Source organism: Cydia fagiglandana, chromosome 14 (genome assembly GCF_963556715.1).
Source record: "Cydia fagiglandana chromosome 14, ilCydFagi1.1, whole genome shotgun sequence".
In the NCBI taxonomy this organism is placed as follows: domain Eukaryota; kingdom Metazoa; phylum Arthropoda; class Insecta; order Lepidoptera; family Tortricidae; genus Cydia; species Cydia fagiglandana.
In genome coordinates this window covers 12,052,797-12,069,499 of record NC_085945.1, presented here as the reverse complement: position 1 = coordinate 12,069,499, position 16,703 = coordinate 12,052,797, and the positions used below count along the sequence as shown (strand labels likewise).

Here is a 16,703-nt window from a genome sequence, read left to right as displayed (position 1 = left end):
ATAATAAAAATGTAGCTTGGCCCTACATATGTGCGGTACTATTTATAGTCGGATGTCCTCAATTTTCGAATAGTTTTATCCATGTTATCGTCACCACAGCACTCGTTCACAGGATGTGGTAAAGACTTGAAAGATAAAATGTACTACAAATATCACGTTACTGGATTAGTTTCTGAATATTTCCTGTTTATTTGTTCTTTAACTGTTAAGGCATTAGATTACTCTTTATTTTCGTATGTAACGGTCGTTGAACTATCGATATTGGTTTAATGTTGATGTCCGTTTATTGACCACGCTTAACGATTCGTGATATCGTATGTCATCATAGTAATGACCAATACCGGATTATACACGGTGTAACATGAGGAAACCGAATAACAGCGTATTCCTGATCATATTTAGAGACGAAAATGTCCTATAAACTTTTTTGAAATTCGTCTAGTTTTAGAGATATTATTAATAAAAAAAAAACAAGTTATTATTGTTACATAGTGTAAAAGGCCTTTTTGATGGTGATGTTGCTGCTATGGGACGTATGTCAAAAAGTGACAAGTAACACTTTGCAAAAAGTAGATTTTACGAAAAAATTTTATGTACAAATACATTCAAAAAATTGAAAAAACTAAACAAAAATAATTTTTTTTTGCGAAATTGACCTAAATTCATATAAAATGTTTACTCCTTTTGACCTCAGAAATGCATGGTTAAAATTATTCGGTTCCCTCATGTTACACCGTGTATGTCTAATATTCGTTCTGCCATACGAGTATGATTAGATTTTTGTATGTGTAGCTGTTGCTGCTGAAGTTTAGATCACATGTGTAGTTAAAAAACTGGTTTCTGATAAGAATGAATTTGAATCTAAATGAGCTTATTATTCCATACTGGTCTTAAACGGCCTCGGTTATTATTCGATTACTATACATTTAATTATTATAATGCTCCTCCGAATATTAGAATTACTTCAATAAGTTGTTAATCTATATACTACCCATAAAGATTAGGGTTTCTGCTCGAGAATTCTCGAGGCGGGAAATCTCGAGAAATCTGTCCTAAGTCGAGATGGGAAAAAAATTCTCTATGCCTCGAGAACTCCAGAAATAAATCTCTTGTGATAAGTAAAAAGAAAACGCGTATAACACGTGGTGTGTATATAGTGTATTTATTTATGTAGTTAAATTAATGTAAACAATGTTTTTGTTTTACATTTTCATGTACTTAAACCATTTATTAGGTAGTTAACCAACCAAATAAAAAAACTGCCTTGATCCGTCCCCTAGCGTTCTGGCTTCAATCGATTTTCATGTTTTGAAACTTTTGAACTATCTTGACATTCATGACGTGTGTTTTTACTGAAAAACGCTATTATTATTTTTTTACTATTACTTATAAAAGCAAAATAATATAAAATATCGTATATAATTTGTTAATTATTGACATAAAAGGAAATCATTTATTATTCATTTTATACAATCATAATATTACACATCATTAATACAATTATTGTAAAAAAACCCTAAAAATAATTCAAATAAAACTTAACCTACACAAAGCTTAAAATAACCCACCCTGCATCGTACCTGGCTCAAAGGTCCCCATAATGCCTGCAGCGTTCCCCCGCTGAACTGCTATGGAGACCTGTTGAACCAAGTACGACCCAGAGCGAGGATCACCACCTCTCTCCCGCAAACGCCGGCCTATTTCCCCAAAAAGTCGGCGAGCTTCGACTCCCCACGGCCCCGCTGTCTCCAGTGCTACCGGCACAAAATCGTAAGCGGATGCCAGTGCGGAGTATTTAACGTGCTTTTGCTTGGCAGCAGTCTCCGCCGCCGAACCAGCACAACGCATGGTCTGCCCTAAATGGGATGCAGCAAACGTGCTCACGCAAGTTGCATCCCACAAGAGGCAGCGTCCTCTCCGCCACGGAACCAACGTAAGGCCGTCCGGCCTCTTCCCATCCGTGCGACTGAGACCCGGCGGCTCCAACACACAGGGAACGTTTGCCGAAACCATGGCCCTCCGCACAATCTCATTTATAGAGTGGTGTCTCGGAAAACGGCCAGCGCATCGTCGGCAACTCAAGCCATGATGCCCGTTCTCCGCCACCCATGCTCCGCAGCCACAGCGGTGAGGCTCACACACCTTTGCCCCCAATCTGAGTGCCACAGCTATTCTCAGCGAGTCATTGTCTAGCATGGTACCCAGTTGAGGTGAGGGCAATGCATGGAGCCACGCCCCTGATTCTGGCTCCGCGATGGCCTTGAGACGCGCCAGATCTGCTCCCGAGGCACCAGACACCAATGAGCTGTATACATGTTTGCTCCGCACGTCGTCCCATTCCCGCTGTACGGCAGGGTTGTGAGGCCGCAAATCGCCCGGGACTGTGACCGACCATCTTGCCAGCGCTTCAGCAACGAATGGGACCGGGGAAATGCCACCATTCAAAGAAAAAATGCGAGTGACAAGACCCTCAGCTCCAAACGAAGACGCAAGAAACGCCGCTAGTCCCACATCCTCCACGCGACGAATCCCCAAACCACCGTACCGAACAGGGAGTGCCGCTTGAACCCACTGTGCTTCACTGAGCTCCACGTTCAGAACTAGCTCCAAGGTCAACTTCAGCTGTCCATCTAACTCCCTCGCGTCGTCGACAAAAAGCCACGATGGCGACGTCCGTAAATATTAATTGTTAATTGTATTTGTTTTGTATTTGTTAATTGTTACATATTTGCCGTGATTTATTTTTCAAAAGTGTTTTTCAATACTTAACTTTTTATTAGGACGTCAAGATCTCGTATCTTCTTTTTAATGCAAAAGTGAATTGCCTATATAGACTAGACATAAAAATTCAAAATCGCTCTCCTTCTTGATTCGACTGGCAAATCATATTACTTTTTGGCAACCGGGTTTTTTAACCTAATTAGACCCCGCTGAATCCGAATTTGCCGGTTGCTCGATCGAAATCTTGACCGGAAGTGAGATATTTGACATTAAAGGTCCCTTTTTTTAGTTTTTCGTAAATAACTCTTAAACGGCGGCCCATAGCAAAAAATGTTCTATAACATAAGTAATCTGCATAAAATTGCCTACAAGAAAGATTCAGTACAATTTTTCACTAGGATCAATATTCAAAGAGATATTAACGCGGGAAATTTAATTATAATCACTTCTAAGGTCCCTTGTTTTAGTTTTTCGTAAATAACTCATAAACGGTGGCCAATATCAAAAAATGTTGTTAAACGATAATAATCTTCACAAAATTTTGAACAAAACAGATTCAGTACACTTTTCGCAGGGATCAATATTTAAAAAGATAATAAAGAGGGAAAGTCCTAGTATAAGGAATTCTAAGTTTCCTTGTTTTTATTTATTCGTTAATAATGTGAAAAGTATGACTCATAGCATTAAAAATCTTATACATAAATAATAAACATAAAATTTCCTACAAGAAATATATAGAATATGTTTCGCTAAGATTAATATTGAAAAAGACAAAGCAGCGGGTAAGTTATAAATAATCAATTTTAAAGTCCCTGTTTAGTTTTTTGTAAGTAACTCGTAAACGGTGTCCCATAGCAAAATAGGTTTTCAAGAATAAATTATCTACATAAAATTTCCTCCAAAAAATATCTGGAACACTTTTCTCTAGGATCAATATTTAAAGCGATATTAAAGGAAGAATGTTAATTACAATCAGTTCACAGGTCACTTTTTTTTAGTTTTTCGTAAATAACACGCAAACGGTGGCCCGTTGCAAAACAATATTATACATAAACATTAAACATTAAATTGTTCACAAAAAAGGTTCTGTACACTTTTTCGGTACGATCAATATTTAAAGAGGTATTAAAGGGGGTAAGTTAATTGTAATCAATTTCCAGGTCCCTATTTTTAGGTTTTCGTAAATGACTCGTAAAATAAGGCTCATAGCAAAATAAGTTCTTAGTGTTCTTGTAAATAAATAATCGGCATAAAATTTTCTACGAAAAACATGTTGAACACTTTTCTCTGGGATCAATATTTGACACGATATTAAAGAAAGAAAGTTCATTACAATCAATTCACATGTCACTTCTTTTTAGTTTTTAGGGTTCCGTACCTCAAAAGGAAAAAACCGGCCAAGCGCGAGTCGGACTCGCTTTGCAAGGGTTCCGTACATTACCCAAATTTCAACAATGTATTTTTTATATGTGAAACGCGAGTGAATTGCCTTTAAAAAAACCCGTAGGGGTCGGATCATAAACTAAGTAATTGGTCCGACTCACGCGTGACTGCATATTTCTAACAAAACTTACAAAATAGTTTTTTTAATTAAAAAAAAACTATGTTGTAAGTTTTCGGAGTTTCGGAGATAAAGGGGGGGGGGGGCTCTCCGAAACAGCTGGGTCTAAAATTAAAAAAAAACATACAAAATAGTTCTTTACCTATAGGCAACAGGAAAACCTATGAGAAATATGCATTCAAGCGCAAGTCGGACATTACTTAGTTTTTGAACCGACCCCAACAGGATTTTAGAATAGGGACCTGGAAATTGATTACAATTAACTTACCCCCTTTAATACCTCTTTAAATATTGATCGTAGCGAAAAAGTGTACAGAACCTTTTTTGTGGACAATTTAATGTTTAATGTTTATGTATAATATTCTTTTGCAACGGGCCACCGTTTACGAGTTATTTACGAAAAACTAAAAAAAAGTGACCTGTGAACTGATTGTAATTAACTTTCTTCCTATAATATCGCTTTAAATATTGATCCTAGAGAAAAGTGTTCCAGATATTTTTTGGAGGAAATTTTATGGAGATAATTTATTCTTAAAAACCTATTTTGCTACGGGACACCGTTTAGGAGTTACTTACAAAAAACTAAACAGGGATTTTAAAATTGATTATTTATAACTTACCCGCTGCTTTGTCTTTTTAAATATCGATCCTAGCGAAAAGTGTTCTACATGTTTCTTGTAGGAAATTTTATGTTTATTATTTAAGTATAAGATTTTTTTTGCTATGAGTCATACTTTTCAAATTATTAACGAATAAATAAAACAAGGAAACTTAGAATTCCCTATACTAGAACTTTCCCTCTTTATTATCTTTTTAAATATTGATCCCTGCGAAAAGTGTACTGAATTTGTTTTGTTCAAAATTTTGTGTAGATTATTATCGTTTAACAACATTTTTTGATATGGGCCACCGTTTATGAGTTATTTATGAAAAACTAAAAAAAGGGACCTTAGAAGTGATTATAATTAAATTTCCCGCGTTAATATCTCTTTGAATATTGATCCTAGCGAAAAATTGTACTGAATCTTTCTTGTAGGCAATTTTATGCAGATTACTTTTGTTATGGAACATTTTTTGCTATGCGCCACCGTTTTAGAGTTATTTACGAAAAACTAAAAAAAGGGACCTTTAATGTCAAATATCTCACTTCCGGTCAAGATTTCGATCGAGCAACCGGCAAATTCGGATTCAGCGGGGTCTAATTAGGTTAAAAAACCCGGTTGCCAAAAAGTAATATGATTTGCCAGTCGAAATCGATTTTATGAAAAATAAAACCAGACTAATAGGACCTATGATGTATTAAGAAAAGCCTCAAAACTAAATTACTATTGATAAATTAAATCGTCCCAATATATTTCTATTAGCAAAATACGTTCAGTAAGTATTAATATTACCTAGTAAAACTTCTGTAAGTTTGTCACATCAAGTTAAATTTATTAAGATATACACGACAAGATAAAGATATATTATACACTATATTAGCATATCACATAGCCGTCGCGCACGCCTGCACCTATAGAAGTATAGTTTTTGTTTGTTGTTGAATTTGTGATTATTGAAACGAGCAATTTAAGGTGACTAAAAATTTACCATACGTTTGATTATTGATCTCACCTACGATTCGCGTGAGTCTTATTTGTAAAAAAGCAAATAATGAAAATAACATGGTGTTTTTACAACTTTCAAAATTTCTCGAGATACTCGAGAAACTCGAGAAATCCTGGTCGAGAATTCCCGTGCCTCGAGAAATCAAAAAGGCCGAGAAACCAGAAACCCTAATAAAGATATTAGCGCTGGATTCGAATATCCGTATAGGCATTTATTTATGAGTAATGAACACGGATTTTGTTCCTGTGATATAGGTGTTATCTAGATGTATGTATTTACGTAATTTCTATGATGTATTTTCTCTGTTATTGCCTTAATAAAGTTGCTGTGGTACAAGGTCAACGTGTGTAAACTTTACCTACTATTTTTATTTAAATTTTTAACACAGATGTCACATAATAATCGATGATTTCCCATAATAATCCACAATCATAAACAATCGCCAATACACTGACAATCAAACACATCGCCTTGCAAATCGTCAGTTGATAAGTTGATAACCCGATACCGACATGATAAGGAGTGATAAGCCCTGACAATGGGCTGGCGGAGCAAGCGGTGGCAATACAAGAGCGACGACCTCGGGGACCTTGGGCGGCTGTTCAGTCAACTATGGTGAGGAATGGCCGCGTATAAGGAAACTTTTATTACATCTGATGAAGCTTTGTGAATTTGCAAACAATGCTGAATTATGAATAATCGGTTATCTTGTAGAGGATGAAGTCAGACGAGCGTAATTTTTTTAGTTGCGATTCGCGTAATTTCGTTATCAAAACTCACAACTCAAAAAGTTACGCTCGTATGGCTTCGCCCTTAGTTGTATTTGAATTAAAAGAATCGGTGTATGTAATTTCAAGGTGGTTGATCAACAACGATCTGACTACATCGATTCCTTTAACTCAACTGTGCTCTCACCAAAATTTTACGTGTTTACGTATTTTACTGGCGCGTAATTAGTACTTACTGATCAAAGTGACCCGTCTATTTAGGGAGGAGGCATGGGTATGGCTTGTATACAGACAGAATTTAGCCGATCATCCATTCGCAGCACACTGCATTATGAGCTGTCGCTTGTGTTGTTTTTCACTAATCGTGATTAACTCCACAACTCTGGAAATTGAGTTTTCTAACCCAGTCTTCTTAAATGGGTTACAATACAACTACTGCCAGTACTGCCACTATTTGACTTGAGATTATGTCGGTAGATTGCTTGGCTATCACTATCAGATATCTATTTAAGTTTAAAGGGCTGTGCACACAGGCTGCGTGTGCGTGGCGTACACGTGCGCGTGCAGCGTTGTAGTATATACAGATCTTTATGAGAGACGGCACACCGCTTGCGTGACGCGCACGTGCACGTCACGCACACGCAAGCCGGTGTGAACAGGCCTTAAATGTAATATCAGAAAACTGGATATGGCAGCCGAGTATGGCAGTCATGTCACAACTGTCATTTTGACAAGTTTAATAGACGCTAAAGTTCTTTCATCGAGTTATTACTACATATTTTGCTGTTCAGACTTCTTTTTGTAATAACTTTTACGTAAAAGGTATATCGTTGTGCCTACAACGTGCAATGTGCTATGTTTTTTGTGTAAAACCTAACAAGAACGCGAGTAATATAGTGACTCGCTGTTTTAAATTAAAGTTTGCTCGGTCAATGACTGAAATAAATAGACATTTGGTATCACAATAGGTACGTTAGCGCGTTACTCATGTGCGTTCACTAAGCTCTTTTAATGCTTTTTGAAAGTCCAAATGAAATATATATTTTCTGTAGTAAAATGGTCGGTGGCTTCGTCGTACATAATTCAACATTTTAGATAAGAATATGATTATGTACCTATATCTTTAAAATTCAATTATTAAGATTTGACCAAACCGGCTCAAGGCCACAAGGTAGTAATTTTACTATAAGTAAATAGTATTATATTCTTTGGCCAATCATAAATCTGAATGCTCAATTAATATTTGCTAGTTATGTCCATGAGACTGTATGTGAAAAAGAAATAGTAATTTATATTTTGTGAATATTTGCGCTAATCTAACTCTAAAGGATTATTTATTTATATCACCGTAATAAGACAACTCCACAAGTCAATAAATACGACATTATTAAGATGAAGTAGGTACTTACACAGTTAATAACGAATAAATGGCAGCAATCTATTTAAACAAGAAAATACAAGTAAACGGTTTTATTTTTAGATCAAAGACGGCTCAGAGACAATGAACCATTTGGTTTAAATTGTCGTGCGACGTGATTCACCAGTATTGGGCGCGTGCTTCAATAAAAATGGATTGTCAATATCGGTGTCACACGAATTGCTCGACTACTTTGGACAAATCGTATTACAATCCCATAATGGAACCGATATTTGTATTTGTTTGCATGTATTGTGTATGATTAAGCAAGTAAATACACAATAACGTAGTTGTCCTTTAAATAAACAATCGCTGACGGATATATACAGGGTGTGGCCTGTAATATGAGCAATAAATTAAACTGTAGGCTGTACTCCTCATACTAACTAACATTTGTTCACCGACTTTTAAAAATAACTTGTGGTTTGACTTTTAATACACTTTAAAGTTTATTCTAAGACGCAATGTATTGCGAATTTTGTTATTTTTAAGGCGTGACAAGCAACGTCAATCACAATGATATGGCGTGGCGATGGCGTCCATTGAAGTTAATATTTATTTTGTATGAAAAATAGGAAGTCTAATACTTCATAATTTTTAAAAGTTGTAGAACAAAATGTGTCACCGTTTGAGGAGTACAATCTATGTTTTAATTATTTGCTCGTGTTACAGGCCACACCCGGTACATATCCGATCATACGATACGATCAACTAGCTAGATTATGAGACAGTTTCAAAATTACCTCTCTATTAACTTTTTGAACGTCAGTCAAGTGAGCAGCAGTGGCAGATATCTATAATCTATAATGTACTAGGTAGGTACTAGGTACTTATGTAAATAAGCACCTAGGCACTAGGCACCAAAAGTGTTGAACATATCTTTGACTTCTTCTTGCGTATCGTTATATCCACGACAGGTACATTTATTTGTCGTACCTACATGCAACATCAATGTGAAAAGAGCACCTACATCTAATGCACTAACAAATTCGTATAAACTAGCAGGTAAAACAATAACTAAATTGTAAAGGGCTACATATTACACCGAAACCGATATGAAAACGTTAAAAGGGAATCTGATTTAATAAAGATCAGCAGACGGCAAAGCCGGCATCTATCTCGGTAATTCATTCACAGCGAGTTTACCCGAGCAACATCGCGAACAAGAGTAACGACCTATACGGAATTACGATTGTCGGGGCATTCAGCTTAGCGCGGCTTTTGAGCATCCTTATTACGCTTTAATTAATATCCTTTGACTAATTTACATTAAATTCTATTTTAGTATAAGTTTCGTAATTTAGTCAAATATTTTTGTAAATTTGTTGGGTACCTATAGGTAAATTCGTAAGGGTTGGCGTGAGATTTCTGCTCAAACTGTCAACATTTTCATAGAAAATCCGCGCCAGCTTTCGTGATTCGACTTTTTTTACCTATTATAATAAGGCAAAAAAGTAGCCTTTTTTGTACGTTACGGTCGTTTTGTGTTTTAATTACAAAAGACTTGTATGAATACCATCAGTCTGTTCCAAATAAACAGATAACATTATTGCGATTGCGAAAAGCCAAATACTTAGACAAATATCTTCAAATCATGCGCTTTCAAAATACTTAAACACAGAATCCCAATTCAGGTCGGCTTGTCACATCTTAAATTCTATTTTGAATTTCTGATGGCAATATATTATTTACCTTCCTTTTTAAAATAAATAAGTAAGTAGTAGCACTGATCGCTCCGGATTAGTCGCTCTATAAGTAAGTAGCTTGAACGTCTATAACCTCTCGAAGAAATTGGTTGGCTTTGAACGTAAGTCGGACTATCCCCCGGGGGGTTTCAGTTTAATGTTTGTTTAATATAAGTTCAGTTAATCTTTGTGGTTCTTTGTGATTTGGCTATGTTTTAACCATAGAAGTAGCATCTTATAGAAGTGGTATACGCGTGCCTCCGTGAGGGACAAAACATACGCAAATGCGACACTGTGATTGGTCGAATTCATTTGTTGCCCACCATTATCAATACTAAAAAAAAGGTGGGGAACAAATAAAATGTGAGACTGTGACAAGGACAAACAATAATAGCGCTTTCGCTGCTACTCCTACTGAAAGATACATAAGACTATCCCGTTCTGTCAGTTATCCCCACCACTCATGCCCAATCCAGTTTAATACTAGATTCATGGTTTTAACAAATTGTTTTTTTTTCGCAGGCCACACAAAATGATGCTGGAGTCGAGCCGGTGAGTTTACTTATACGACTAGTACATTAGACATTAACGTCTGTCAAATAAGTATCTTTTCGGTAGGTACGCCGGGACATGTCCCGGTTTGAAGCATGGTGTCCCGGCCGATAAGCAAATTGTCCCGGTTTAAAAATCATAGTTACTTAGCAGGGATACTTGGCATGCGTTGCGTATGACAGGTATGTTTCTAAGCATACATATGTTTATTGTTGGTATATTATATTTACCAAGCCAGATAAGTCCAGCCCCCTACTAAGTAACTATGATTTTTAAACCGGGACAGTTTGCTATAGTTTCAAATAAAACAGAAATGAATATATCTCTATAAATCTGACAGTCTTTATCATCTTCGTGACTTTATCAAATTTTCTAACATGTAATTAAGTAAGTGATATTCCGGGTGTGGCCTGTAATATGAGCAAAAAATTTAACTGTAGGCTGTACTCCTCACACTGACCAACATTTGTTCAGCGACTTTTTAAAATAACTTGTGCTTTGAGTTTTAATACACTTTAAAGTTTATTCTAAGACGCAATGTATTGCGTATTTTGTTATGTTTAAGGCATGACAAGCGACGTCAATCACAATGATATGGCATGACGATGGCGACCATTGAAGATAATATTTATTTTGTATGAAAAATAGCTTCATAATGTTTAAAAATTGTAGAACAAAAGTGTAACCGATTGAGGAGTACAATCTATGTTTTAATTATTTGCTCGTGTTACAGGCGACACCCGGTATATTGTGAAGTTCGATTATAAAAGTAAAGTCTTTGTATCCTGCAGCCCTAGCCTTAAGCGCCACAATTTCTATTCCCCGCCGCCGTCGCCATAATACGGGCCGGTTCGCCACAGCTAATTAGTCATGCTTATCGACCACTGTTTCACTCGTTATGTGAAATTTCATTTCTAATCGACACTGCTCTAGTGGCCTTTGTTTAGAACCGGCTTTTAATTGTGGTTGAACCACCGGCGGCGATTGTGGGAGATTGCAAACTGGAACAAAGAAAAAAAAACATACTGCTACTATGTGAATTATGTACCTGCTTATTGCGCCTTATTTTCTACCCATCATAGTTGTACAGTCAAGTTACTAAATATCGACACGGATAAAGAGCCAAACATATGTACACACTACCTTAATGTACGGGTTGTGTACGGGCAATGACTACCACCACCAGCTCAGACGATTCAATCGAGCCACGCCGTTTTGTCGTATATAGTGTTTAATTTTTAGGGTTCCGTACTTAAAGGGAAAAAAACGGTCCCCTATTACTAAGACTCCGCTTTCCGTATGTCTGTCTGACTGTCTGTCCGTCTGTCTGTTACCAAGGAGTATCTCTTGAACCGTGATAGCTAAGCAGTTGAAATTTTCACAGATGATGTATTTAAGTGGGGCTCCCATACACAAACGTGTTTTTTGCCGTTTTTTGCGCACTGGGCCGGTTTTTTATTTTAATCATATATTCAAATCGAAAATCAGTCGCTGGACATCCTGTACCTTATTATGTAGGTTGTTATACATATTGTAGTTGTATTGCTTAACGTGATCCTATTTTACTTGATAAGATAATTTACTGTACATAAAAAAAATCGTGTTATAGTCTGTTGCAATACTGCGATTGGATTCGACTTTGTATTATAACTATGAAAAAAATAGTACAAAACTAAACTGTTATTAAATTGTAACCAACACAGAAGAACGTAACTTAACCTTTATTTACTCACAAGATAAAATAATAACTTTATAGGCTCATAATCATAATCATGATAAAAGATGGGCGCCTTTATAGCTCTTTAAATCACTAAAGCAACATGCATTTACGATATTCCAACATAGTTACTCCCTTTTACCATACGGCGCCGTTCTTCGTACTAACTAGCAAGTAGCTTCGAATTATGTTAACTTAGTATGGCTATAAATCATCGCGTCAGAAAGAGACACACCTGCCTGTGCATTACTTTTTACATGGAGAAGAACGAGAAGGAAACTATTGTGAGAGCCTCCTTAAACTACAGACACGACAAAGGGTATAAAAGTATAATTTATTTATCATTCTGTTACCTACTTTGTTCGTATTATAAGCAAATCGCTCGCATGGATGGAATATCAAATGAGAATCGTATTAGATTCGAAACCTATGAGTTAGTTTTGATTGATACGTTCGTGCAGCTATGCATTGATTTCTACAATAGATATATTCAGTTAAAAAAACTACAAAAATAGTTTTTGATATAACTAGATAATTTTTTACACCGCGACTATCGCAAGTCATGAACAGATTTCTATTTATAGGTAAACCAGAACTTTGGGAGTATTGTCAAGAGGGCGCTCGTTTTGAATTTTATATAGCAACAATTTGTATAGTGGGGACAATGGAAATTGGCAGATGATTTTTGTTTTATTCCGACAATTTTAATAAGTGCGAAGTTTGATGTTTGGATATTTCTTCGGTTTTTACGCTTAAATGGCTGACTCGATTTAGATAAAATGAATAGCGTAAAGTCAATAAGTAACGCAAGAGTTATAAGTAAGAATTTATATAGATAATTTTACAAATAAAATTATTTAACGTACCAAATATGTTCTATTCAGCATAGTTGAAATCGGGATCTAAATATTCTTCAATCATCAAGGAATTTGACTCGTTCTCAACATTATACTCAAAATCGGGATCTAAATATTCTTCAGCCATTAAGAAATCTGAATCGTATTCTGACTCTGACTGACTAGACTCGCTGCTAGAATCAGACCCAATAATTTATAGACGTATATATAAATGATTCATCTAAATATACTATAGGTCAGTTTTTTCGTCGAATGCTGGCAATTTCAGTTAAGTATTTTTCACGCCAAGCAACAATATCAAATCTTTCTATTAAAATATATCTCTGGCTTCGGCATTTTTTGAATTTGTACCCCATCTTGTGCAATAACAGCCTTAATGATTCTCTACCCCCTGGGATATTTATGTCTTCTTTTAAAACAGTCCACAATTTTTTTATTGTTGGTATATCTTTTTTTTATGCTATAAAATTCGTGAATTTTACGACGTATGACACGTAAATCAATATCATCCAAATCTATTTTCCTTTTTTGTTTTATTTTTTTTAGGTTTGGTCGTTTAATTCCGCCCTTACGCCCTTCGCTAGCAATCCGTGATACCGATGCATGCGATACACCTAATACACAAATCAAATTATTACAAGACATCAACCAAATCGTGACGACCTGACTATAGTGACATTTGTCCATAAGTTTGAAACTTACCCGTCAATTCAGATGCTAATTTCGTTATGTTTTCTAATGGTAGAAATTTCTCTCCCGCACGTTTTTTTTACAATAAATAAGTATATACACTATTTACAACTTTTTTCTCTGTAAAATCTAAAACTTTCGGCATGATTTTCGGCAGTCTAATAATAATTCACACGAAACTAGACAAAGCAATGTTTACATTGTCAATATTGACAACTATCATAGAGGGTAGATGTTGTCTATTATTAAAATTGTTGCCATTGCTAGAAATTAGTACCAACAAATTTCCGTAACATGGCGCACCCTCAATAGATCCTGGTTCACCTATATATTTCTAGCGTCTCAGGCGATAATGATATTAGATTTTAGGGTTCCTTACCCAAAGGGTAAAAACGAGACCCTATTGCTAAGAGTCCACTGTCTGTCTGTCTGTCACCAAACTGTATCTCAAGAATTGGGGTAGACAGAACAGTTGAAATTTTCACTGATGATGTGTTTCTGTTGCCGCTATAACAACAAATATTAAAAAGTACGGAACTCTCGGTGGGCGAATCCGACTCGCACTTGTGCGGTTTTACATATTATATGTAAACTACTTACTAGTTTTAGGGCCCTAGACCTCGTATCAGAATTGTATTCGGTCGGCCGGGTCGGTTCATTCCGATATACTTTAAGTATTTCAACATAAATTTTCACATTAATACCCTATTAATTCCTGATTCCAGTTTTTTTTTGGCACCTACAATAAATAGATATGTGCTCCGTCTCCCAATTGACGAAACACTAAAACCTTAGGGCAATGTTTCCGAGGTCATTACCAATACAGATATAGTGCCATAATCTTTTACCATCGTATTTTCTCGGAGACTTTCGTATTTGTAATGCTACTGTAGGTTTATTTAAGGGGCTCCCCCACGCCAATGACCTTCGATCTGAATCCCTTAGTTTTCTAATGTTTTTTGTAGCTTATCATATTAACAGCAACGGCTTTAAGCAATATATTATCCCATATTTACTTTAAAGTTCACTGTATTCGAGATATTCGGCATCAAAGTTGAACAATTTTAGGCTAAAAAACTGGTTTTCTGGCCATAACTTTTGTGTTAATTAGTTTAAAATTAAAACCTGGACACGATTTTCGAGACTTCAAAGACGAACCCAAATATGTAGATATCGTACATGTAAGATCCTTCACTGCAAACTAGATACGAAAAAAGTGTTTGTTTAGACAATGTTTAAAAAAATCATAAAAAAATAAGCATTCATTTTTTTCAAAATCCGGTGGACAAAACCGGAGATAAAAGATTGAACAACCGATAACCGTTTGTCTTATAATTCTATCTGTAGTGCAAAAAAAGAAGATACGACTCAAAACTTGTCAAAAATCGATGGAAACCTCGGGTAGCCCCTTAAGGTTCTGACGGAAGATCAGAGCTGCGGTCTCTGCAGTATTTATGCTGAGTCAGCGCCTATTCTTTACCCCATCACATGACCCTCTACTTAAGTAAAACATGTCAAATATGTAAATTGCTATTACTGCTATTAGTGTAAAATTGTATGTTGCCTTTTTCTTTTTTTTTTGTCTCTTGTCAACTTTCTTTTTGTCTCTTGTTATTATTTATTATGTCACAAAGCATGTAAGTTGTGGTTGAATAAAGATTTTATCTGTCTATCTATCTATCTATCCACTTCAACCTCAGTACTCTTTGTACTGAAACTGACTGAAAAAGCATGTTGCGTAAAGGATTACGCACTACATCAATAGCCTATCTTAGACGCGCACTTAAGGCTTAAGAGAATATTGTAAAAGTTCCATTACCTTTTCGTAAAGTGAATAATGTTCTGGGTTTATCATCGGCCGGGAATTTGTTATGACGACGCGTTGTTTTACGATCTTGTGTCCGAAGCGATACATAACTCACCAATACTAAACAAAAAGGCACTTAGAGACCGTGTGCTTAATACTGTGTTTTTATTAAGATGGGTAAATACTATCGCTTTGTTTACTGATGACTAATTTAAATGTGAAGTTGCTATATTATTACTATTCGTAGCGTTATGTTAGATTATCTTACTATAACTACACAGAAATACATGAAACAATCAGACTTTTAGTTGTGATGTGATGAAATATATATGTTTTAAATTTTCCGATGTTAAATGACTAGAATAAATGATATTCTCACTCAAAGGTTGTCCAGAACGTCTCGAAGAGATCTCATTTTAAAGTTTTTCCGCTTTGTAGCTTTAACTTTTTATTTGTCGGGTTTTGCATTTCATTTTATTGAGTAATTATTTGTAATGTAATTATGTACAATAAAAATACTTTAATATTCATATTTCAAACTAAGGGAGAAGTGGCTATTCGTAGTTTGTTTTGTATGCGTGTGTGTGCACTATGTATACATATGTGTGGCTCGTTATCGCTGCATGCAAGAATGATTTGACAATATTCGCGGCGCAGCGGTAGTCGTGATAGTTAGTATGCCATCAACACCGTCTCGGAACGTAATCGCAAGCATAAATTACACGAGTGTTCGAGGTAATTCTGAATTCTGACTATTCTCAGCTAACATTTAGGTTTAACATTCGAATAAACCGGTTGGACAACATTGCACGGAGTTACGATATTTAAGTCTAAAATTATGGATATACAAAAAAACGAAGTCGGTACACCTATCATTCCGAGAATCATGTAAAATCATTTGTTAAATTTCAATTTAGTCTTTAAAATTAAGCAATAAAACCTAGAGTAAAATAAGATAGTGAACATAATAGGAAACCAGAAACAACTAGTCTTAACTACGCGGCTTTAGTCACAGGTCACGACGGCTAAGCATTGCGTGACCTATTTCCTTCCATATTACATTTCTTGAATCCAACGGCGAGCTCATGATAAATTATCGTCGAAATGACGAATCCTAATATCCTCGCGACGCCAAATACAATTTATCTCGTTAACTACCTCAATGTCAATCGACTGCCATTGAAAGCGGTGAAAATAAAACGATTAATCTTTTTTAGAAATCATTACAGAAGAATTTTAATGCTCTCGTTTGGACTCGGATCTAAGATGACGTATGGGAAGCATCATTCAAGTCGTGAGATGACACAGGTTCCTTAATAGCCATTATAATATGGAGTACCCACCTCGAATGTTCACGATT

General features: G+C 35.8%; 1 protein-coding gene across 1 annotated transcript in view; it reads left to right on the top strand.

Moving 5' to 3' along the window:
- LOC134670778 (AF4/FMR2 family member 3) overlaps nucleotides 1-16,703 on the top strand; it is a 311,066-nt gene that overhangs the window by 94,127 nt on the left and 200,236 nt on the right. The window contains exon 2 of the mRNA XM_063528591.1: nucleotides 10,243-10,272. Within this exon, the coding sequence (XP_063384661.1) occupies nucleotides 10,243-10,272 (30 nt within the window). The remainder of the gene's footprint in view (nucleotides 1-10,242; nucleotides 10,273-16,703) is intronic.